This window comes from Silurus aristotelis (assembly GCF_946808225.1).
Source record: "Silurus aristotelis genome assembly, chromosome: 16".
Taxonomy (NCBI): domain Eukaryota; kingdom Metazoa; phylum Chordata; class Actinopteri; order Siluriformes; family Siluridae; genus Silurus; species Silurus aristotelis.
This window is the reverse complement of record NC_139589.1, coordinates 24060760-24086668: the sequence shown is the minus strand read 5'-3', so window position 1 is coordinate 24086668 and position 25909 is coordinate 24060760. Positions and strand designations below refer to the sequence as shown.

At 41.3% G+C, this 25909-nt stretch overlaps 2 protein-coding genes across 3 annotated transcripts in view; one reads left to right on the top strand and one right to left on the bottom strand.

Moving 5' to 3' along the window:
* Positions 1-1863, top strand: part of LOC310739440 (uncharacterized protein) — a 30270-nt gene extending 28407 nt beyond the window's left edge. Inside the window, exons 46-49 of the mRNA XM_083565367.1 lie at positions 274-450; positions 546-587; positions 723-871; positions 1566-1863. Of these exons, the coding sequence (XP_083421493.1) occupies positions 274-450; positions 546-587; positions 723-871; positions 1566-1610 (413 nt within the window). The 3' untranslated portion in view covers positions 1611-1863. The remainder of the gene's footprint in view (positions 1-273; positions 451-545; positions 588-722; positions 872-1565) is intronic.
* A 248-nt stretch (positions 1864-2111) lies between these two features.
* The window catches only part of aff1 (AF4/FMR2 family, member 1), a 33983-nt gene continuing 10185 nt past the window's right edge, over positions 2112-25909 (bottom strand). For both annotated transcript variants that reach the window (XM_083563762.1, XM_083563763.1), the window contains exons 3-19: positions 24975-25766; positions 18361-18402; positions 17805-17891; positions 17637-17673; positions 17218-17272; positions 16949-17114; positions 13333-14196; positions 11485-11588; positions 9873-10128; positions 7713-7810; positions 7564-7627; positions 7064-7200; positions 6414-6485; positions 6075-6168; positions 5900-5940; positions 5592-5785; positions 2112-4890 (exon numbers count right to left, since the gene is read on the bottom strand). In XM_083563762.1, the coding sequence (XP_083419888.1) occupies positions 4757-4890; positions 5592-5785; positions 5900-5940; positions 6075-6168; positions 6414-6485; positions 7064-7200; positions 7564-7627; positions 7713-7810; positions 9873-10128; positions 11485-11588; positions 13333-14196; positions 16949-17114; positions 17218-17272; positions 17637-17673; positions 17805-17891; positions 18361-18402; positions 24975-25766 (3237 nt within the window). In that variant the 3' untranslated portion in view covers positions 2112-4756. The remainder of the gene's footprint in view (positions 4891-5591; positions 5786-5899; positions 5941-6074; positions 6169-6413; positions 6486-7063; positions 7201-7563; positions 7628-7712; positions 7811-9872; positions 10129-11484; positions 11589-13332; positions 14197-16948; positions 17115-17217; positions 17273-17636; positions 17674-17804; positions 17892-18360; positions 18403-24974; positions 25767-25909) is intronic.

The window sequence follows — 25909 nt, the reverse complement described above, 5'->3', positions numbered from 1 at the left end:
TTGAATTAAGACAATTGATAAGAATGTGGGCGGAGTTATGGGATTTTAATTTAAGCTTTGAAGTGAGACAATTGATAGTCATGTGGGCGGAGTTATGGGAGTTCAATTTAAGCTTTGAAGTAAGACAAGTGATGGGAATGTGGGCGGAGTTATGGGGTTCTAGTTAAGTTTTGAAGTGAGACAATTGATAGGAATGTGGGCGGAGTTATAGAGAATCAATAAGATTGTCTTTTCATGTCAGCAGTAACAGCAATGTGTGTGAATGGGTTTTAGATGGCTGGGCCTGGACCGACCTGAGCTCTCTGGGTTTCACCAACTGGGCCCAGGGCGAGCCGAACGGCGGCGGACACGACGGGGCTCGAGAGGACTGCGTAGAGATGTACAAGGACGGGAAATGGAACGACAACAGCTGCTTCGAGAAGAGAGGCTTCATCTGCAAACGACGCCAACGTGAGAATCGCTTTTCAAACCCTTTGCTGGACCTACTGGGTCCAGAACCTTCTTGGGGAACTCAGGACTCATCAAAGCATCTTTTTCTTTTACAGATTATTTACATGGAAACACTACCACCGTTTCTCCGATCCTTCGTGAGTTTATATATAAAAAATATATAACACAAATGACTTCTGGGTCAGTTGAGAAGCATCATATAGTAGATAATGAGCATGTAAATGTGTGTGTGTGTGTGTGTGTGTGTGTGTGTGTGTGTGTGTGTTTTGCAGCTCCTGCAGCATCAGTTGCCGGTGCTGTAATTGGGGCGTTGTTGGCCGTGGTGATCGTTCTGGGCGTTCTGTACTACATCTTCAGGGTGAAAGGAGTGAAGCTGAGCAGCGTCAGTCTCCCGAGCAGAAGCAAAAATAACGTGGAAGTGGTGAGTTCCATAACAAACATCTTATACAACATCTCCAGTTATCACTGAACTAATCAGCTACCAGGACTCTGCTAACCCCCCCCCCCCCCCCCTCTACAAAAAAAACCAAAAAGTCCTGAAACTGCTCCAGAATCGTTCTGGTGTTCAGTCTTTGAATAGAAAAACGAGTTCACTGTGGTGCGCACGCATTTCTAATTTAAAACTGCACTTTTCCCCGCCATAATCCCCACTTCCTTTATAAACCTGACCTTAAGATTAGAATGTGCTTCTTCATGAACAGCCCAGTCCACATTTAGTCTCCATTTACTCTTACAATGAGTTCCACTCTTCTGGGGAGATGTTCTACTAGATTTTGTGGAGATTTGTGGAAATTCATTCAGCCACAAGGGTGTTAATAAAGTCAGGTACTGATGTAGGAGCTCTAAAGCAGGAGATCTTCCATTCCATCCCATGTAAAGCTTCTTCATGGAGCTGGATTTGTGCACAGGGACACCGTCATGCTGGAACAGGTTCGAATCTTAAGAAGGAAATTTCATGCTGCATCCAAAAACGTCTGATACAATTGTGTGCCTTCAGATTTGGGGAAGAACCACATATGACCTGCTGTAAAGCTGCACTCCATTATCTTGTCCAAAATATACATGGTTTTATTTCATCCTTAAATAATCAGACATCTCGTTGTTTTATTTTCCAGCCAGCGTTCCATAACCCGAACTTCGCCGGAGAATCGGAGACATGAAGTCGTGAATTCTGGTGAAACGAAGTGGCTTTAAAATAAAACAAAACCAAACACCAGGTTGTACAGAAAGCAGCTACGCTGAAGTTCGAAACGTAATCAATTGCAATGATGTTTTAGTTCTCGTGGTTTTGGCGTTTGTTTGTGTGAATTTTTTTAATTGCTTTTTAGATTTTTATTATAAACGCTAATAGAAAAATTTTAATTAAATGGTCGCGCATTGTATACACACACACACACACACACACACACACACACACACACACACACACACACACACACACGTTTTTTTTTCTGCATTTACACAATAAAATTTTTTTATAAAAAAACTTGTCTTAATGTGTTAACATTTAGAATTTTTTTTTTTTCCCCCCAAAAAAACTTTATTTCCTGTAAAGAATCAGACAGAATTCAGAGGTGTGCAGGAAGTGACGAGTGTCGAGTCGTCGCTTCTCCACTGAAATCGTCTGCATTCGAACAAAACCAAAACAAATACAAAACGGATCTTTAGGACTTTTTAATGCAAGTTAAAGACAAAAAAAAAATTCTTCATTGCATTGCAGTTCTTTTTACAGCTCTGTACATAACACTATATACAAAATGTCCATCAAGGCAAAAATTACAAAATGGTTCTGAACAATTCAGTGTTTCTTTTTTTTCCCCCCTCATTGGTTTGAATCTCATTCGTTCGATTCTTTCTCGCAATAAGAAGACGATCGAACCTCACGCACGGGACCCAGAACATAAAGCAAAACTCCTGACTCGGGTTTGGGTTTTTTTGTTGTTTTTCTTTTTTCAGAACCCGAGATCACGATGCTAGTGTGCAGAAAACAAATCCTGTAAGATTTTAATATCAGAGGAAGTAAAGCAGCGTTTCTTTGGAAAAAAATTGAAAATACAGAGAAGAAGAAAAAAATTCGATGTCACATGATCCGATAGGACGAACGTTTCTCAAGTGTTTCTTTCGTTGATAAAATAAATACAATATTGTAATAATTTTTTTTTTTTTCTGATTTCTTTCATGTGCAGCCCTTTACATCTCAGACATCATCCTTATTTATATTAAAAAAAGAAAAAATAATTATTTCCAGTTCAGAAATCCTGCCAGGAAGAAAAAAAAAAGAAAAAAGTTGTGTGTTGGTGCTGGTTTGGGAAAAGCTTTTCATGGCACTCAAATGATAAAGTGGACGTCAGGAAGGAAACACACACACACACACACACACACACACACACACACACACACACACACACACACACACACACACACACACACACACTAAACCAAAGTGTTATTGCTATATATCGTGAGAAAGAAAATTTCTAAATTAAAAAAAAAAATAAAAAATTGGAAGCAAAAAATAATAATTAAAATCGACTTAATCCGGTTTCAGAAAAATCTGAACAAAAGAACCAGTAATAAATAACAATAATTAGATTTATACTATGGACAGAAAATATATTACCTTCTTCAACCTTTCTGGAATGCAACCATGGAAACGATTCAAAATCATTGACTTTGATCATAAAATCGTGGCCTGAATCACTTTGTTCACCGGAGCGCAGGCTAAGATCCAAATCGCTTCAATGTTTAATAAATTATGCAAAAAAAAAAAAAAAAAAAAAAAAGTACAAACCAAAGACGTGTTTCTACCGATATCCACGTCCTTTGTTACGCATGTCGTGACCTCGACCAAAAACGTGACCACCTCCTCCGAGCGATTAGAGGGGCAGAAAATCTACGGGACACAGGTTTGAAACGCACTGAGATTTTTTTTTAGGGGGAAAAAAAACAATAATGAGAAATAAAAAAAAAAATGTAGTGAACTTGCTACTCCCCCTCCCCCAGATGTGCGCTAAAGCAACAGTAAAAACATCTGCATCAGTGCTACAAAACCGTTAAGAATTTCATGGAAGAAAACGTGAGCAGAAAACCAACGTGTTTTTCACGTCCCTGCATCATCCTGTCCCTTTCCCGTGAAACGTCTCGTGTTGCCAAAGCAACAGGTCAAAAAACAAAAACAAAACAAAAATAACCTACATGCTACATCTATATCGTAAGTATTGGCACCTTTTTGCGATCGGATTTTGACCCTAACCCTAGACGTTTGAGTTTTTCCTGTTTCTTTCCTGAAAAGTGGACCCACATCCCGTGACGGATACGAATCCAAAAAAGAAAAAAAGTGATCGTCACGTAACACGCACACGTCACAGATGATGTCATCGTTTCTCTTCAGATCCGTTTGGATTTTATTACAGCAGTTTCTCTATAAGGCACAAGTGTTTTGTAGTAAAGGTGCAATATGACATTTAAATACAACTACTGTGTGTGTGTGTGTGTGTGTGTGTGTGTGTGTATCGTTCCTTTGCCTTCTGTTGTCCTCTTGAGGTAGAATCACAATTTTGTTATTCATTTCAAATGGGGAGAAAAAGCGTGAAAGACGAAACAGACGACGGCTTTATATTTCATGTTTCGATCAAATTTGTTTTTCAGCAGGGATCTAAAGGAAAAAAAAAAAAAAGAAAAAAAGAAAAAAAAAAAAAAAAAGAGTGCATCGAGAGATAAACTCGTCTTTTAGAGCTCTATGATGGGAAAGTTCAGCTGGAAGCCTGAACATCAGGGTTTAAAAAAAAAAAAAAAAAAAAAAAAAAAAATCAATATATTACTAACGATAAGCAATAATAATAATAATAATAATAAGATGGAGGAAATAAATAATGGTGAGATCACAGTTCATCTGTTTTTTTTTTCCACAGGAGAAATGAAATCAGCGAGTCACATGATCAAGTTAAACATGTAGTGTGGACTTCCTGTTTGTTCGCTCGGGTTCGTCAGGCGTCGGGGGGGGGGGGGTGTGTGTGTGTGTGTAAAAAAAAAAAAAAAAAAAAGATGACGTCAATGAAACTCTGTCCTTCGCCTCCTTCTTTCTCCCTGCACCTTCTGTCTGGTTCTCTCGGTGTAATTCCAGTGATTTTCAGCTTCTCCACGGAGGAACAAAGTGCAAACAGACTTCCTTCCTTCCCCAAGCAGATCGTAAAATAATTAAAAGACGCCCGTCTGCGTGCGCTCTCTCTCTCTCTCTCTCTCTCTCTCTCTCTCTCTCTCTCTTTCACACACACACACACACACACACACACACTCGTGCAGAAGCTCATAAGCCTTGGCGAGAGTTCGAGGTGTCCAGACGGAGCCAGTGCAGGCCTTGGCGAGTGAAACGCACCAGAGACGTCATGCTGGACATCAGACTCAGGTGTCCGAGAGCCTTGTCCAGGTCACATAACAGACCTGCGTAAAACACACACACACACACACACACACACGCACACACAGTTAGAACTCTGAAGTAAAACAACAGCACCCCCTAGTGGCAATGAATACAAATAAATTCATTTTTTCTTTTTCATCACTCACCCTTTCATTCCTTTCTTTCCTCCTTCCCTCTTTCCTTCATTCCAGCCTTCCCACCTCCATTCATTCCTTCATTCCATCCTTCCTACCTTCATTCATTCCTTCCCTCCATCCTTCATTCCCGCAGATCTTACTTCGATCATTCATTACTTCGAATATTCATTCCTTCCTTCCATCCTTCGTTCCTGCAGTCATCCTTTATTCCTTCAATCATTATTTTTCCTTCAATTATTAATTCCTTCTATCATTCCTTCCATTCTTACTTTCATTCTTCATGGTTTTCTTTTACTATTGTTTGTCTTCCCTTCTCTCTTTTTCCTCCTCCTACATTCAGTCCCATGTCCTTTTTCCTCCCTTTATTCTTTTATTCCTTCTTAAATTTTTCCACCTCCTTTCTTCCCATCCTTTCTTTCCTCTGTTCAATACATCTTTCCTTCTTTCCCTCCTTCCTTACCTTCCATCATCTATCTTTCCCTCCTTTTTTTTTACTCCTGTGCTTCCTTCCATCCTTCTTTTAGACTTATTACTGTGTGTGAACGAGGTAAACGCTGGTCACGTGACGTGGATCCTGAACGTACCGGTGCGTGTGCGTGCCAGCTCTTCGGCCTGTTCCCACGTCTCGTGAGCGCTGAGGAAGAGAGCGGTGATGTTGATGTACGACGACGCCATCTGCTGGATGGGCTGAGGAATGGGCACAGTGTTACTGCTGCTGCTGGGGTTCGAGACGACCGAACTCGCTGGAGACGGCATCGGGGACATCGGGGACGAGTTTCTGGAAGACCGATAGGGAGGACATTTACACTTCTCTTCTTCTGTGGTTCAAGTCGTTTATCAGAGTGTTAAAACGCTTAATATCGCAGACAGGAAGCAGGAAGGTGGGACTTACTTTGAGATGCAGGGGGAAGGAGCCTGAACCGACCTCGAGCTCTGGGGACAAAAAGTAAAAAAAAAAAAAAAAAAAAAAAAAAAAAAACCCATACACAAAGAAAATGAAATACCACAAAACATAAAATTTTATTTATTATAAGCTGAAGAACAGCAGATATTCTTCAAAGATCTACCTTGAAGTAATCGGTGAGCGTGCGAGAATACTTCATTGCAGAGTCCCGTTTACAGCGAAACATCGCCATCTGCAGGAGGGCCTGACATCGCAAACTGAGAAAATCAAACGTTTAGACGTGCACTCAGAACAAGATACAGAATAATACATAGTACACACACACACACACACACACACACACACACACACACACACACACACACACACACACACACACACACACACACACACACACACACACACACACACACACACACACACACACACACACACACACACACACACACACACACACGAGTCAGGAAAATAAAGAGCTCTTAAAACGTATAAACAGACGCACCACAGGACTAAAAAGTCTCGCTCTGAGACAGGAGCCGAGGGGTCCAAGTAGTTCTTCAGCTTTAGGATGAACCTGACAGAAGAAGAACACAAAGAAGAAGAAGAATAAAAAGGTACATTAATGTCTGTGCTTTAAAACTCTAAACTAGTAAAACAGCTCCCTCTAGTGGCTAAACTATTAAATCACATCAATAAATTCTCTCTCACCGTTTTACTTTTTTCCCCTTTTATTATTTACCCATTGATTTTTTCTTTATTCCCTTCCTGCTTTTCTTCCTTCCTTCTTTCTGTTCTCCCCCTTCTAAACTAAGTCCTATTTACTTGTTTTCTTTGTTTTTTTTTTCTTAAATTGAACCCTCGATTTTCCTTTTTTTTTTTTCTTCCTTCATTTTTCCTCCTGCTCCTTCTTTTCCTTCCATGTTTTTTTTTTTTTTTTTTTAAATACTTTTCCTTCTTCCCATCCTTCCCTCCATCCTTACTTCTTTTTTCCTTTGTCAAACTTTATGGAAGGAGTCTCCAGTGTCAAAGCAAAGCCGGAACTTTAAAGCTGTGGATTCTCGTTAAGTCGAAAAATATTTTTTCGACACGCACATGGACGTACACACACGTACGCACATGGACGTACACACACGTGCGCACACACACACGAACCTGATGAGATCGACGGTGTCTGAGAACATAGTGTACGCCGATTTGGGTGTCTGGGGATCCGTCTCCATGGCGATGCCACTCTCTACAAATGACATGGCAGCATCCAGGTAACTCAGGGCCTTGCTCATTTTATCCACCTAGAGGGGGTAAAGAACACACACACACACACACACACACACACACACACGCGCGCACAATGATTCAGCATCCTCCTAAATATCCCCATTCATACCTACTTTCCCATAAATACTGATTCAGGAACAACAAAAACAGGACACTGGGAGAGAAGCAGGTGATGTAGGGATGGAGTGATGAAATGATCAGATAGAGGGATGGAATAATAAAGTGATGACAGAATAATGAACTGATGTAGGGATAAAGTGATGGAGTGAAGACAGTAATTGAATGGTATATTAATAAGATGGCGTGATGAAGTTAATAATGTGATGAAGGGATGAAGTTTAAATGGTGAACGAGTGAACGTCAGGGAGGAGCGTTACCATGGCGTCGGCTTTGTGCTTCAGCTTTTTAGCTTCCTTCATATGATGGTCCACAGAACACGACCTAAAAGACAGAGCGGAACGTCCTGGATTTAACCAAAGCAAAACATTTAGGATCCGAAATCACAAACGTCTGGATTGATTCGTACTTTTCATCGAATTTGAGCAGAGGTCTGAGTGACGCCGAGGCTCCACAGGACGTGGGAGGGTTCGGGGTCGGGGCCGAGGAGATGCTCTTCTGTGTTTTCTGTTTCAGAGAGAAAAAAAATCTCATAAAAAATACAGAAATAACCAAAAAGAAAAAATTTATCGACAAATGAATTAAACCATTTGCACATTTAGAGCCCCATTAAAATGCATGAAAGTCTTTTGTGTGTGTGTGTATATATATATACACACACACACAGGCCACTTTATTAGGTACACCTGTCCAACTGTTCGTTAACGCAGATTTCTAATCAGCCAATCACATGGCAGCAACTCAATGCATTTAGGCATGTAGACATGGTCAAGACGATCTGCTGCAGTTCAAACCGAGCGTCAGAATGGGAAAGAAAGGTGATTTAAGTGACTTTGAACGTGACATGGTTGTTGGTGCCAGACAGGCTGGTCTGAGTATTTCAGAAACTGCTGATCTACTGGGATTTTCACGCACAACCATCTCTATGGTTTACAGAGAATGGTCTGAAAAAGAGAAAATATACAGTGAGGCAGTTCTGTGGGCGCAAATGCCTTGTTGAAGCCAGAGGTCAGAGGAGAATGGCCAGACTGGTTCGAGCTGATAGAAAGGCAACAGTAACTCAAATAACCACTCGTTACAACCGAGGTATGCAGAAGGGCATCTCTGAACACACAACCTTGAGGCGAATGGGCTACAGCAGCGGAAGACCACACCGGGGGCCACTCCTGACAGCTAAGAACAGGAAACTGAGGCTACAATTCGCACAGGCTCACCAAAATTGGACAATAGAAGATTGGAAAAACGTTGCCTGGTCTGATGAGTCTCGATTTCTGCTGCGACATTCGGATCGTAGGGTCAGAATTTGGCGTCAACAACATGAAAGCATGAATCTATCCTGCCTTGTATCAGCGGTTCAGGCTGGTGGTGGTGTTGTTATGGTGTGGGGGATATTTTTTTGGCACACTTTGGGCCCATTAGTACCAATTGAGCATCGTGTCAACGCCACAGCCTACCTGAGTATTGTTGCTGACCATGTCCATCCCTTCATGACCACAGTGTACCCATCTTCTGATAGCTACTTCCAGCAGGATCACGCCCCATGTCATAAAGCGCAAATCATCTCAGACTGGTTTCTTGAACATGACAATAAGTTCACTGCACTCAAATGGCCTCCACAGTCACCAGATCTCAATCCAATAGAGCACCTTTGAGATCTGGTGGAACGGGAGATTCACATCATGAATGTGCAGCCGACAAATCTGCAGCAACTGCGTGATGCTGTCATGTCAATATGGACCAAAATCTCTGAGGAATGTTTCCAGTACCTTGTTGAATCTATGCCACGAAGGATTAAAGCAGTTCTGAAGGCTAAAGGGGGTCCAACCCGGTACTAGTAAGGTGTACCTAATAAAGTGGCCGGTGAGTGTATATATAATCTAAATAACACTTTTATTAAATATTACGAATATATGAAAAATACATTAAAATCTAAACACAATTTATAATAAAAAATATATATTGCTTTTTTTTTTTTTTTTTTTTTTTTTCATTAATTTCCAGATTTGATTTTGTCATGTTTTATATATTCTTAACTCATTCTTTATTCTTTTATTTGTGTATATTTCGCTTTTGTAAGAGAATGCATAGGCAAAAAAAACAATACATAAATGTAAAAAAATTTTTAATAACACCAAATTCTTTAAAAAAAAAAAAAAAAAAAAAAAAAAAAAACACACCATAGCACTTTTTTAAAACCATAAATTTTTTTTTTTACATTAATTAAATTTTATTTGTATTTATTATATATGTTATTTTAAATTTTTCTTTATTTACCTTTATAATGTCTATATTTTGCTGTGATTGGAGGGAATCCCATAAGAAGAAAAATAATAATTACAGCAAAAAATAAAAAAATGTCTACGTTTGAATTATTTATAATTATATTTAATTAATTTACTTTTGTTCTTTACTCTGATGTGAAATACACACAAGACCTATAAGGTTGAACTTATAAGATTAAAAATTGTATCTTATTTTCTCTCTCTTTTCTTTTTTTTTCTTTTTTTTTTAACTGTCTTAAAAGCAGCCCCCGATCTGGAAAGCGTCTGGTCTCCGTCTGGTTTGGTACCTTCTCAGTCTTGCCATGTTCGTCTCTACTCGAGCTCTTCTTCTTGTGCTTGCTGGCTGAGCTGCTGTTCTCCTCCATCTCTCCAGAGTGGCGTTTGTGTCCCGGGGGCTGAAAAGCTGCCGCAGGAAGCGGAGCCGAAGCTGAAGCTGAAGCAGGAGCAGAAGCAGGAGCAGAAGCAGGAGCAAACGCAGGAGCAGGAGTGTGGAGCTTCTTGCTGCTCTTTCTGTCCGTCTCGCTATGGCGGCTCTTCGATGCTCTGTGAGGAAGGAGGATGAGAAGATGGTCAGAACACAGCATGAGGAGTTTCCTTACAGATGGAACATCAGGGACTTTCCATTCAGTTACATATGGAGATATGAGAAGGTTTGAGCTGTAACTGTCTCACTTACACGCACACGCGGGTTATTTATAAAAAAATACAAATAAAAAATAAAACCTTACAGCCGTTCAGTAAAATAATTAGCAATAAAATTTCACAGAATCGATCCAGTTATTTATCCATCCATCCAACTATCTGTTTATATATCCGTCTGTCTGTCCGTCTGTCCATCCGTTTATATATCCGTCTGTCTGTCCGACTGTCTGTCCGTCTGTCCATCCGTTTATATATCCGTCTGTCCATCCATCTAACCATAATAAAATGTCTGCTTGGTTTTAAATAATATATAAAATAATATTCTTTAATATTTTATAAAAATTATATTATATTATATATTTTTTATTATATTGAATAAATTAAGCAACCAATTAAATTAGCAAATTTTAATTCAATTAATTAAATAAAATTAAATAAATAGTTTACATTTGTTAGACCACTTTTGAGTAACGCAGACGTGTGTGTGTGTGTGTGTGTGTGTGTGTGTGTGTGTGTGTGTGTGTGTGTGTGTGTTTAATATTTAATTTTCTACCGATATGATCTGCGTAACTGTTCTACTCATTTCAGCAGCCTTTAACTAATGTTTTCATTCCTTCCATCCTTCATTCATTCTCTCCCTCGACATGCAGAATTGTCAGATTTTTCTCTTTTTAAGAGAAATCCTTGAAGCTGGATATAAAACGCAAAAAAATCCATAGCGCTAACGTTAGCTGTTAGCCACTTCCTGGTTAGCGGCTAATGCTAGTGCTCTGGATTCTTTAGTGTTTTTATGCGTGCGCACTACAAATGGTATTTCCGGTAGGGAGCGAGTCGCCACAGTGACACTGCGCTAACTCTCGTTTATTTTTTATACCCTGCCGTTGTTGTGCATGTTTTCAAGTTTAATAATAATAATAATAATCAATCATAAAAACGCGCTCAAACTTGCGGTCCGCCACTTAATATGTTCCTAAAGGAAACTCAGATTTGAACCATGTTTGTCACGCAAAACGTGTGAAAAATTACATCGGATACGTGGACGTTACACCCCTAGTGTCCTCACGAGGTCCAGGAGAATAAATCACCTCGCTGACGTCAGTGGCGTAAAGCTGATCACTCGGCATCAGCAGGGTTTATTAATAGCCACATTAGCACCTACTTTGTCATGTACTCTGTGTGTGTGTGTGTGTGTGTGTGTGTGTGTGTGTGTGTGTGTGTGTGTGTGTGTGTGTGTGTGTGTGTGTGCACGCTTCTCACTCTATTTTGCCGGAGTTGTGCTGAGATAAAGACGATGTTTTTCCCTCTTTGTCCTTCTGCAGTTTTGGCTTCTTTTTTGGTACGGAGAGCTCACTGTGACCAGCCTGAGTAAAAATCACACACACACACACACACACACACACACAAATCTGTCATCTTCAAATCCAGGTCACCATAACAACACACAGGGCTGAGCGATGCGACCATAATATAATATCACGAAACATCTACTCGATATATTGCTAACAAACTAACAAAACTTCACACTATAATGCTTGAAAGTATGTGCAACCCCGACCTTCACACCTGTACACCCGAAGCACACAACCCTATAGAACATCTCTGTACGCTGCAGCTTCACAATTTCCCAAAGTTCTGAGAGACCCAAACTCTGTTCCAGCATGACGATGCTCAACCCGACCTCCTCAAATCCACTCCAAAGCCACGCCACGTCCTCAAAGTCTGGTGGAAGTTCTTCCCAGAAGAGTAAATTTAGATGTTCAACAAGAAAGTATGGACGTGATTCTCAGGAGGTGCACAAACTTTTGAGCATACATTATGACCCTAATCAAGCTCATATTTCTACAGTTATTTATTCAGATGAGACATAAAACAACGACCCCAAATAAACACGTGCCGATAAATAAAGTTAGGAATGTCAATGAGTCCATAAGAGACTCTGTGTGTGTGTGTGTGTGTGTGTGTGTGTGTGTGTGTGTGTGTGTGTGTGTGTGTGTGTGTGTGTGTGCGCGTGTACGTGTGTGCGCGTGTGCATATTACAGGCAGATGTCATCTGCTTTACACGAACTTACACAATATCTTTCCCCACACACACGCGCACACACACACACACAGTTCCAACTAACTCTTCAGTCTTTCCTCACAAGAACATCATGTAGGTGAAATGACGCACTTGGGAAAAACTTCACACATCTCTCATCGTAAGCATGTGTGACCCCCTGCCACAACCCCCAACCCACCCTCACGTGTACACACACACACACACACACACACACACACACACACACACACACACACACACACACACACACAATTTTTAGCACAGCATTTATTCACCCATCCACTAAATTACCTATTCATCCATCCATCCATCCATCCTGCAAGGTTTCTATCTATGGCTTTGGTTATCCATCGATCCATTCATCCATCCATCCATCCATCTCACAATATCTCTCTCCATTTCTTTATCTATGGTTTTGATTATGGTTATTAATATTAATTTATCCATCCATCCATCCCACAGCATTTATTAATGGCTTTGGTTATATGTCCAACCATCCATCCATCGATCATTCAATCTGTCTATCTATCTACCCATAAAGCTATTCATCCACCCCCACAAAACAAAAAATAGAAAACAAGCAAAAAAAAAAAATCAATATGGATCATGAATAAAAGAGGAGTGTGTCTGTCTGTCTGTCTGTCTGTCTGTCTGTCTGTCTGTCTGTCTGTCTGTCTGTCTGTCTGTCTGTCTGTCTTCCTTCCTTCCTTCCTTCCTTCCTCCCTCCCTCCCTTCCTCTCTTCCTCCCTTCCTCCCTTCCTTCCTTCCTTCCTTCCTTCCACACTACAGGATTTTATAATCTTCTGAATCCACTGCATGGTTCCTGCTCATACTTGGTGATCTATTAGAGGCTGGTTATATTCTTTTATTACAGGAAATTATTTGGCGTCTGTTCGACTGCAGCAGAGGAACATTTTAACTTCACAAATCTCTTTTCGTACAGTTAAACCATCTGTTAGCAGAACTGACTAAACACAACGCTTTCAGCGATCAGAGTTTACAACCTCTAACATCCCCAAAATAATCATCCGTAAAGAAAAACTCACAGGTCTCTTCTTGCCCGCTTTACCAGGTTCTTTCTCCTGGCTTGGTTTCTTTACAGGGTTCTCCTCAAGAATGCTGGTCCCCATCTTTGTAGCTTTGGGAATTTGGGGAACTCTGGACAGATGCGTGAGCTGAATCTTCACCACCAGTGTGAGAGGAACGTCCACAGTCGATCTGGAAGCCGTGGATTTGGACTTCCTGCCCGCAGACGTCGTCGGTGAGTGAGGACGACTCTTTTTGGAGCTCTTGGAGGGCGTGTTATTTGCACTTGCGTTGTTTTTGCGAGGCGGGGACAATGACTCCGCCTCCTTTTTGTCCTCCACGGCGACAGGGGCGATCTTGTGTGCCGCTTCTTTTGCGTCCTTTTTGTCTGAAGACGACCGCTTGGCTGATTTCCGGTTCACGGATTTCTTCTCCTGGATAGTTTTTGTCTTGACCTTCGGCCTTTCCGTGAACGTGGCGTCTTTGTTGCGTGGCGTCACCTCGACGCTTTCGACGTGCAGGCTGCTCGGGGCTTTGGCGCTCTTGCTCAGGTGGTTCTCACCCACAGTTTTTCGGGTTCCTGCCTCTGGGTTGGTGCTGGAAGCAGGTTTGTGGTTGCCGTGTTGCGTCACAGGGGCGGGTTTGGCCTCGAAATTGGCGTCGCCGAACTCGGGCTGAGAGACGGGAGTACGTGAGGTGAAGTGTTTCCTAGTTTTGGGTTTGGAATCCTCCTCGGCGTGAGGATACGATTGAGATTTGGTGCCCGTCGTGGGTTTGGGGTTGGGTTTCGATGAAACATTAACGTGGTTCTGAGGGTTCAGGCTCTGCTGGCTCTCCTTTATCCAACTGATTAACTGCCAGTTGATGTCTTTCAGCCCTTCAGCCTGGGATGGACACACACACACACACACACACACACACACACACACACACACACACACACACACACACAGATATAACACACACATGTACATGAACAGAAAATGGAACACATGAAACATACTGGACATCACAATTTAATGTATAAAACCTAAAACAAATAAATAAAATTCACACTCATTCCTCAATTTTTTTCTCATCAGATTCTCATCACTTCCTATTCAGCGTTCTTTTGACACTGCCAGAATTTCATCGGAGGAACAAAACAATCGAAACTGATATTAATCGGCTGACGGTGAACAAACCAGCATCAAAAACTCCAGATCTTTAACCTAGAATTATTGGAATTTTATAAATTTGTCTCAGACGATCAAATCGTGGCTGAAATCGCACACTGGCTTTAGATCCGTGTTTTGTAGCGTTTAGTTTTAAAGCTGTAACTATATGCTTTCTGCTGTTCTTCAGGACAAATGCTCATACTGTATTCTCGACCTGAGCAATCAAAATGAATAAATATAGGTCATAAGCTGACCCTGAGCATCTTCGACCAATATCCAACGTGTTCGTTGTTGCCAAAATAAAACCCACAGACTACTCCCCCCCCCCCCCGAGATTTTTTTTTTGCCATATAAATGGAAGAATGCAGTATTTGTCACTTTCTGCTGACCTCCAGTGACCTGGACAGTCTGTTCTCAGTGGCAGGATAGGATGTGGGCAGGTTGGTGTGCAACCACCAAAACCAGGCAGCTACTTCCTATTGTAGGCGGATTCAACAATCCAAAATATGTTTTTCTTTGGATACGGGGTCGACGAGAATTCATGAAGATAATCAAAGCTTCACAGCGCTTCCTGTCCTGGAGACTAAAATTCTAAAACCTGTAAGTTTTTCACTCCCTGGACATCATCTTTAATTTAAAACGCTGATCGATTACTGATTTCACCTGAACTTCTTCAAGATCCCGCAACCATGACTCATAACTGACACTACAGAACTACTGCCAGCAGCGATACAATACTTAATACAAATATTCATACATATTAAATGGATATTAATGAACTGTCACAATACTTAACGAAACTCTAATTACAGATACGGATAAAGGTATAAAAGAGCGGGTGCTTGAAAGTTTGCGAACCCTTCGGAATTTGTGCATAAATATAAACCAGCATTAAAAGAATCAATGTTAAAACATGTCAAATGAAAGCACTAAGTTTTAATATAAAATGATACTGAAGGCAGACACACTTTTGCCAGGTCATATGTAATGACTAGAACATGTATTTCTTAAATAATAAACTACCGTAATTTCCGGACTATTAAGCGCACCCAAATATAAGTTGCACGAACTGAATTTTACAAAGATTTTTATCTTGAACATAAATACGCCGCACCTGTCTATAAGCCGCACCTGTCTATAAGCCGCACCTGTCTATAAGCCGCACCTGTCTATAAGCCGCACCTGTCTATAAGCCGCACCTGTCTATAAGCCGCAGGTTTCTACACTGAAACTAATGAACTTTACACAGGCTTTAAGGAAAGGCAGTCCCTGTTACACGGCTTGTATCTAAACAGTAGCCTACCAAGAAAGTCATTGTTCACTGTCTTCCTCCTTCCTTTCACAACTATTTCTCTCGGGAGTTTATCTTTTGGCATCGTCGTGCGTTTAAAAATCACTATCGGTGAAGCTTTTCTCCCGATGCCGTGCAGCTCAGAACACAGGTGAAGTGTGTTTTCATGCCCGGTTGTTTTCAGCGTGACGAATGATTCACATTTCCTGTAGACAGTCCGAGTGAGCGGCAGGTCAAACCTCAGAGGAACATCATCCATATTTATGATGTGCTGCGGCCCGATTCAGTGGGAGCGCATCTGATTTAATATAAAGAGTTTTATTGGTTCACCTGAACCCGTTCTGCAATTTCATTGGTCTAATGTTTTGGGGCTCAGTTTTTTGGCTTGAAGTTTGTGAAATTGGGAAAAACCCAGTAAAAATGTATATATTAGCCACTTCATTGTTTAAACCGCGAGGTTCAAAGAGTGGGAAAAAAGTAGCGGAAAATATAGTCCGGAAAATACGGTAATAAGTAAAATATTTTGGTCTCAGTTATTTAATTACGTTCTCTTGGTCTACATTGAGGTTGTATTATGGCAGAAATATAGAAAAGTCTCATGGAACAAAAAGTCAAGTGGTTCTATAATGCAACATGTGTATTATTAAATGACAAAACCAGATGACAGGAAATTGTTTGGTTGTAGTTGCTCACAGTAAAAGAATATATATATATATATTTTATTTATTTTTTAAGAATATAAAGTCTTTTTTTATTTCAGCTCTTGTATCACGACTTGACGTGCCTCGTATCACCATCACTACCCCACACGACGTGCTCTGCAGCAGTATTCAATTCCTACATCCGAGTGGGTCTGACCCTGATTCTACCAAACAAACAGAGGAACAATAAACCGGATTCAGAGATCTGCTGCGCGCGACAGAAGGTCTATCTGATTTTCTCTCGGGTTTCCCCTTTGGCTGTTTCTCACGGCGTTTTTTGCTATTTGAGTTAAAACTTCTTCATGTTACAGTGAGTTTCATAATCAAACATGTTCAGACCTGATAAAAAAAAAAAAACAAACAAAACAAAACGCCAATGTGCAACAGTCTGATTATCCAGGACAGAACAGACAGTCTGAATGTGCATAGATTTAAGTGCTGAATTTTTGTAGATGTGAACACTGTAAACGTGCGAGTGTGTGCGCACCTTCGCTGGTGGTGTGTTGCTCCTAGGAGCAGGTGCCGTCTCGTCTGCGCTGCTGTCATTGCTCTCGCTGTCGGATTCAGACTCTGAGCTGCTTTCCGAGTCGCTGGAGCTCCCAGACTCCACCCCACCAGGGGGCGCCAATACCGTGCCGTCATTGTCGCACACGCTGCGATATCAGACAATCGGATGGAACTGGTCTTTTTTCAATGCTCATGGTACTGAAGGTGTACTACTACAACATGAAACGTTAGAAGGTCACGGATACTCACAGTGGACGCTGGTGTGCAGGCGATGGTGGAGCTTTTGGTGGTGACTCACTGTGCTCTGAGGGAGAAAGGAGTAAATACATGTGGAACTGAATCTGGAACTATATTCTCATCAACTTCCACAAACCAACTGTAAGCCACGCCTCCCACCAAACAAAATAAGCCACGCCTCCCATCAAACCAACTGTAAGCCATTCCTCCAGCAACAAACTGCAAGACACGCCCCCAGCACCAAACTACGTGTCTCACACACTCAAACATATAAATACATGCCCACGTTCATAAAACTACACACACACACACACACACACACACACACACACACACACACACACACACACACACACACACACACACACACACACACACACACACACACACACACACACACACACACACACACACACACACTTTTCACTCACTTTGAGGCTGCTGGTATTCACGATGAACACTGGAGTCCTGCAGAAACAAGATAAGTTTTACACCTTTACAACACACCCTACATAACAGACAAACATTCATATATGTGTGTGTGTGTGTGTGTGTGTGTGTGTGTGTGTGTGTGTGTGTGTATAAGAGAGAGAGATCACCTTGTTAGGAAAGGAGAACTTGGATGATTCTGCTGTACTCGGTGTCTGAATGGCCGTTAACAACGGAGGCCACGAATGGGTCATTTCCTGTGAGAGAGAGAGAGAGAGAGAGAAAAAGAGAGAGAGAGAAGAAGGAAGAAATTGAAACAGAGGGGAAGTAAAAAAAAGAGTGAGGGACAAAAAGAAAGTGTGCGAGGGGGGAGAAAGAAAGAGAGAGAGCGCACACAGGAGGAATTAGAACAGAACGATGGTGAACAAAAGCTTGTGTCTTGCTCGCAGGACGTCTCGTCTCTCACAGGGACTCAATCAAACAGTTACAGAATTTCATACAAATTTGAAAACATTAACAAAAAGGAGACCAGATACACTTTTCATACACACACACACACACACACACACACACACACACACACACGATTTCTAGGAACAAACTTTCCACTCAACTTCATAAAACTTCCCAGTGACCCAGGATGAAGTGAAGTGAGACGAAAGGAGAGATTAACAGAAAGAGAAAGAGAGAGAGAGAGAGGAAAATAAATGTGTGTTCTGTACTCACTCTGAGAATCTCCTCCACACGCTGAACCTCATTTGACAGCATCTGCAAAAGAAAGAGAGACGTTACAATGAGAAACATGACCAGAAAAAATGAGAGGAAGAAGGAGGAGGGGAAAGACAGAGACACTAAGTTTGTGTGTGTGTGTGTGTGTGTGTGTGTGTGTGTGTGTGTGTGTGTGATAGCCATCTATGAGCATGTGTGTGTCAAAGGCAACTGAACCACTTGAGCCATATGACATTTAGGTTCACTTCACACACACACACACACACACACACACACACACACAATCAAAGAACAAGACACTCAGTCACACAGAAAGGTACACACACACACAAAGCAACAAAAAAGACATACTCTCACACATACACATGCACACACACACACACACAGAAAGCAAGAGCAACACACACACACAAAATCAGAAAGCAAGAGCAGCACATACTCACATACACTTCCTCATACACACAGTCAAACACACAAACATTCAACTAATGCAGACACAAGTCACATGTTCACATTTTTGCATTGCAATAAAAGGTTCCCATAGAGGAAGTGTGTGTATACAAACCGCATCACTTCCTAATCTAATTCGACTTGTTTTGATCATTTACATATCTGAAACATTCAAACCTTTACAGTCGACTACATTTAAATACACACAAGCGCAGGCGGGTTATTACACAGTTAAAGAATCACATGCACATTAGCGCCGTCGCAGGCGGGAGGAGTGAGCTGCACGTTTCGTTCTGTGGTGTTTAAGCTCCTGCTGCTGAAAAGCCTGAGGAATGTCACCTCTCCTTTCTAAAGGACTTCACACCATCCTGGGATATTCTGAGCATTCGAGTTGACTCGGAGATCTGCGGTGAAAACACTTTACGGAAACCCACACACTCTGGTGACACCATGTGACATCATGTGTACCCCCCAACCCCCCCGACAACCTGCGATTTGAAGACAACGAGCGACCAGGATACACTACAGGGACACGCAATAGACACCAATACACGTTATAGTATAAATTATCTGGCCTCATTAGTTAACAGTCGGTGTTAACATGTATATAAATATTTTTCTATCTAACAGTTACACTGGGCGTGGTTTATACGCAACAAATTATATATAATAATTATAATTGCAGAGACTTTAATTAACACACACACACACACACACACACACACACACACACACACACACACACACACACACACAAAACACCCCTCCCACAATATTTTATTTAGTTTGTAAATCAGTTGGGATAATTGTTTAATTAGTACACAGTAAGGAGAGTGAAATACACACACACACACACACACACACACACACACACACACACACACAAATAACCATAATCTTCACCACATACACACACAAATAAATAACCACAATCTTCACCAAAACAAAAACCTTTTGCTTATTTTAGTTTGTAAATTTAAGCTGCGATTTTGTCAAAAATGAAACAATCTTTGTAAAAATACAACTAATCCAACCTCAAACACGAAACAACCCCCTCACATTCAATCTGCATGACAAAAAAAACACTATGTCTATGAGGACCTGAGGTTTACGAGGACACTTGACACTCAAACTATCTTTGTGAGGACATTTTGAATATAAAGGAGTACATACATGTAAACACACACACACAGGTGGTCAAAAAGAGTGTGTTGCATAAAGAAAGCGTCAGGGAAGGTCACATACCTTACCACTGACTCTCTCACACACACACACACACACACACACACACACACACACACACACACACACACACACACACACACACACACACACACACACACTTTGTAAGGACAGTGTGACTGTGAGGACATTTGACAATCATATTTTGAGGACTTTTTGGTCCTCACAAAAATGTTTATGAATATTTGTAAGTTAAAAGTCAAAAACTAGTTAAAGCAAAAAGAAGTGTCACCTCCATTTTTTTTTTAAATTAACATCAAAATAAAAAATATAAAAATAAAAATGTAATAAATAAATAATAAGCACATAAATGCTGCACATGTGCTGTAACCCTCATTGGTTCCTGGATTTGTTTTGGGCTCCCTGCACTCTACCAAAAGTTTCATTCCATTTCAGCTGAGTGTTTATTTTCTACCGTTATCATCTCATCATCTGCGTCTCTATCAGTACACCGAGTTCCTAACCCTCTAGACGTGTTGCTATAAACAATGCAGTTTCCTTTAATGCCTCGAACTCAAGCGAGCACACGGCAGCAGGAGGTCACCAGGCGCTTCCTGTGCAAGTGACCTACTTTCCAGTGCGTGACTGCAGTTTCTTTTTTTTTTTTTTTTTTTAACCTTAACAACAAAATACAAATCCTGCGCCAAAATACGGAGGCTCCATCTTTCCGATTACTTCCAGGTCATTTCCATATACATTAGATATTTAAACGAAGCTCTATATCGATCTTAAATTCACAAATCACAAAAGCTTTGATATTTTTTTTTATAACAGCGAACGCGGAGGTTCGAACGAGACATTTTTAACGTTAATGAGAACTGTATTATAACGATGCTTTCTGAATAGATTAAATATACCTAATTATATATATAGATGTCTCCAGCGTCAAAAAAGCTTCTTTTTTTTTCACGTAAAACCGGTGTGCTTTTATTTATCTCACAAACATCAAGAGAATTAAAAGTAAGATTAGGGAATGAGCATTTATAGCTACTATATTTTTAAATGTTAAATGTAATGATGTGTCGTTTATTAATACATCAATCTGCCCACTCTTCTGGGCAGATGTTCCACTAGATTTTGTGGAGATTTGTGGAGATTCATTCAGGCACTACGCTGAGGATGAATTCAAGATTCAACCAAATTTAACCAAAAGATTCAAAAAGAAGAAACAGAAGCATCAGCCACAAGAGACTGATACGAGTGTTGACTTGTCGTTTTTATGATGCAAACCTCGGATAAGGGAGGGTTTATCTATCCATCTGTCACTGCTGGGAACGAGGGAACACTACTAGATGACTTTATCTCACCTCAGCTCACCTGAGCCTCTGGGAATATTATAAAAATATTCATTGATAATAATTTCTCTCAAAGCCTTAATATGAGGTAGAATTGGTGGAGCTTGTAAGAGGTCAACTGTTCCAACATAGACACGGAGAATTCCTTCAGACAGCTGTGGCTGAAATCGTGGCTTTGATTTAAAAAAAAAACAACAAAAAAAAACCATGAAACAAATCTGAGAGTTTAACACTAGTCAGAACTGGTTTTCATTTTTAATAGTAAAAAGTTATAGTTGACTATAAAACCCCATCTTTAAAGTTAAAGTGAGGGAATTATTTGCCGTTGGGCAAATTTTTAAAAAAATTTTACAAGGAAGTTTTTACGATGTCCTATCAGGAACGAGAATGTTCAGATGTTCAGTAAGGACCGCCCCTTTCTGTAGCAATGGTTTCTTTTTTTTTTTTTTTTGGTGCAAATCTTTAATGTGGAAAAAAGCTCTGAATGGAAACATCTTGCTGCTTTGTGACAGGGTTATTTTTCTTGAACACAGAGTAGAGTAGACTGAGCTTTTGAAACACACACAATCCTGCTCCCGGAAAACACACACACACACACACACACACACACACACACACACACACACACACACACACACACACACACACACACACACACACACACACACACACACACACACACACACACACACACACACACACACACACTCCTGCTCCTGGAACACAAAAAACTTCAGAAACCCACGCCAACACATTCCAGCTTCTGAAACACACACACACACTCTAGCTCCTGAAACACACACACACACTCTAGCTCCTGAAACACACACACACACTCTAGCTCCTGAAACACACACACACACTCTAGCTCCTGAAACACACACACACACACACACACACACACACACACACACACACACACACACACACACACACACACACACACACACACACACTCCAGCTCCTGAAACACACACACACACACACACACACACACACACACACACACACACACACACACACACACACACACACACACACACACACACACACACTCCAGCTTGTGAAACACACACTCCAGCGCCGATGACTCAGCCTCCAGCATGTCGTGACCCATCTTCATGAGCAGGTTCTCATTATTTTCTCTCTGGACACGAGCCAGGCTTTATACAGACACACCCTGCCTGTGTGCACCAACACCGCCAGCTATTGCTCAATTATACCATTCTACACTTCTTAAACAAACACACACACACACACACACACACACTACTTGCTTATTTGCTTATACTGAAAGTTATATTTAACCTTTTTTTTAAGCGATCGTTACATTTCTCTGGAAGCGAAAGCTCTGGCTAAGATCTGCTCACTGCAAACTTCAACACAAGAGACGCAGTTTCTTCACAAAACACAAATCAAAAACATATAAATCCTAAACCTACGCGAGATCTTTAACCTCCACCACGCCTGCGGCAGAACGCTGTCGATTTCGGGGCGAAATGGCAGTAGGGAAATTATCTACTAGGAAACTACGAAAGGAAAGTTGCAATGAATTCGATGCAACACGACGTCGAATAAATGCTTCATTCCTCTTACATACAAATCAGTCGCCAACGATTGCAATGTTTTTATTGTTTAATACAAATAACCATTTATTTTTATCCTTTTATAGTTATATTATTTAATGACTTAAAAAAATCCATTATTTCTGCTCTTACTTTTTAAACTTTCTGTTACAGAGACAACGTAAAGAGCCTGAAGATGCAGAAACAACATAGAAATCAATATTTCAATATTTCGTTATGCACACAAATAAGCCGAGTTTTGTAGAAACGTAAAGGCGAGTGACACAAACTACGAGGCTTGTACGCAGAAACAACAAGGTACAAACAAGGTCTGTAACGTAGAAACGAAGAGGCACGTTACCTAGAAACTACGAGGCACAATATCTAGAAACTACAAGGCACATTATCTAGAAACTACAAGGCACATTATCTAGAAACTACAAGGCACATTATCCAGAAACTACGAGGCAGTTTATCTAGAAACTACGACGCACGTTATGCAGAAACTACAAGGCACAAACAAGGTGCGTAACGTGGAAACAACGAGGCACATTACCTAGAAACGACGAGGCACATCATGCAGAAAACTACGAGGCACAAACAAGGTGCATTACGTAAAATTGGTCACGAAAGGTGCGTTTTTTCTTTCATTCATCACCCGTGTATTTGATGCTGCAATGAAATATAGCACAAAGTTTATTCACACAATCGTCACGTCATCACATACACACACTCACGCTGGATGTCTGAACTTATAAAGACCCGGTTGAGGGTTTTTGCTGAGGCGCTTCTGCAAACACGTCTCACTTTGAAAAACATCTCACTAGTTTGAGAAACGACTCCTGGCTGAGATGGACATGGGCTTAAAAAGTCTGATCCAATAAACTCGTATACACACACACACACACACACACACACACACACACACACACACACGCGCGAGACAAGTGAGAGGCGTAACATTACAGCTGGGAAAATAAATCCCTGATGCTCCAGATGAGCTTTTTGTGCACGTTCGTGTGTGTGTGTGTGTGTGTGTGTGTGCGCGCGTCTGGGTTTTTTTTTTTTTTTTTTCCTATGAGATCCGGGAATCTGTTGTGTTCTGCTCTTCATCTTTTGAGGACAATTAAAGTAAGACTACATGAGCTGCAGCCCTTTAACATCTGCAACCTGCTGAAGATCACGTCATGTTTCTGTCATACAGCTGAGGAGAAAACAAGACACTGATACAGGAAGTGATGCATCTAGAAGAGTGTAAACACCGAGCTACAGGAGCTTGGAGATCTTTAACTAGAGCTCGGTGACACCTCAGAGAGAAAGAGAGAGAGATAACGAAGTATGAGTGTGTGTGTCTCTCTGACCTGGATTAACAGGAGCAGCCGGAAAACTCTCTCTCTGTTTAGAATTATATTATATGACTGGTGACACGTGAGCCGCTGTTACCAACTAGCGCTCAGAGGTCACGACCCCGGAGTCAGACTTCTGAGCTTTTTGAAAATCAATACCATTCTGTAAGTGCTGTGGAACGCTCGGAGAAATCCCAGCCAGACGGATATAATTGAATAATAATAATAATAATAATAATAATAATAGTATCGCAAAAAAAAATATTGCGATACAAATTAAGAACTGATAATCGCTCAGTTCCCAATATCACGACAAAACCGGCGGTATGGCAGCGCGTGAATTTGGAAATGCTCGCGAGGACCTGCCCTTTCGTTTTCCTGTCCTGAGGACGAACAACCGGGTCGTAATTTAATTATGTTTGTATGTAGCAGACAAATCTGATTAACCCGCGGCGACTTCGAGTCTTCTCAAATGGCCACTTCAAACCATAACTACCGACTTCAGACATGATCCAACTATGGATACGTTTAGGAAGTTTCAAACTGACAAGCGTGAAATGTAGTAAGGTAACTTGAGACTAACTCTACCTTGCATTCCACACATACTTTACATTCTTGGGAAGCTGAAAGCCACAATAATTCAGTAACAACTCTCCAAAGTAAAGATTTCAAACAAAGCAGATGGAAAGAACAAAAAAAAACTAAATGCTCACCTCCACGGACTGTGAGGGGATCTTCAGCGGAGGAAGGTTCGGTTTTCCTACGCTCTTCAGATCCGACAAGTTTTCGTGATAGTCGCTGCGTGGGGGTTTTAGATCCGGGGATTCGCTGGTGACCTGGTCAGGTCCATCCATGGGTCGGACCAAAGCCATGGGCTTCCTAGAGTTGGCCAAGTTGGGCTTGGAAGAAAGCGGAAGGGAGAAGGTCTGGGTAGCCGGAATCGGAGCCTCGCTGCCCAAGTGGGACGTTTCCTTTTGTGTCTCCTCTAAATTAGTCCTTCCGGAAGACCTTTCGCACTGAGGGGAAAGCGAGTGCCGCTTGCCATGGTTGTCTTCATCCATGTCCTGATCAAAATCACTGGACTCGCTGGAATGTAAAGGGGACAAAGGTTCTGCGGGTGGTGAAAGGTCCGGAAGTATGGCTGGTAAGGTCGAGTAGTTCCTCAAGTCAGACCAGGAGTCCGTTTTCACTTGGAGCGATTTGACGGGTATTTCTTTGCTCTGGATGGAGATGGAGTTGCCCGGGAGAGGGAACTTCTTCGAAGGCTGAGGTGGGCCGTGACCCAAATGGACTTGTTTAGTGCTTTCGTAGGACGCGGAACTCTGGAATGAGGGATCCGTTTTGTCCTTGTGCATGGGGAGCCCCGAATGTCCGTATGATGACGATAATGATGATGAAGAAAGGGGTCGATCCCTGGTGGCCCCATCATACTGCAAGTTGTTCCCGTCCTCGTAATTACCGAGCATCCTCTGGATGCGGCTGGAGAGTTCATCGCCATTGATTTTCTAGGTAAAGAAAGACAAAAGTTCAGCGTAAGCGTAACCTCTGTGTGCAAGTTTCTACACAGAGGAATGAAACCTTCATCAGTGTTCTCAACTACAAGTGTGTGAAGGTTAGCGTCTCGCTTCTGTCGGGAAAACCTGCAATA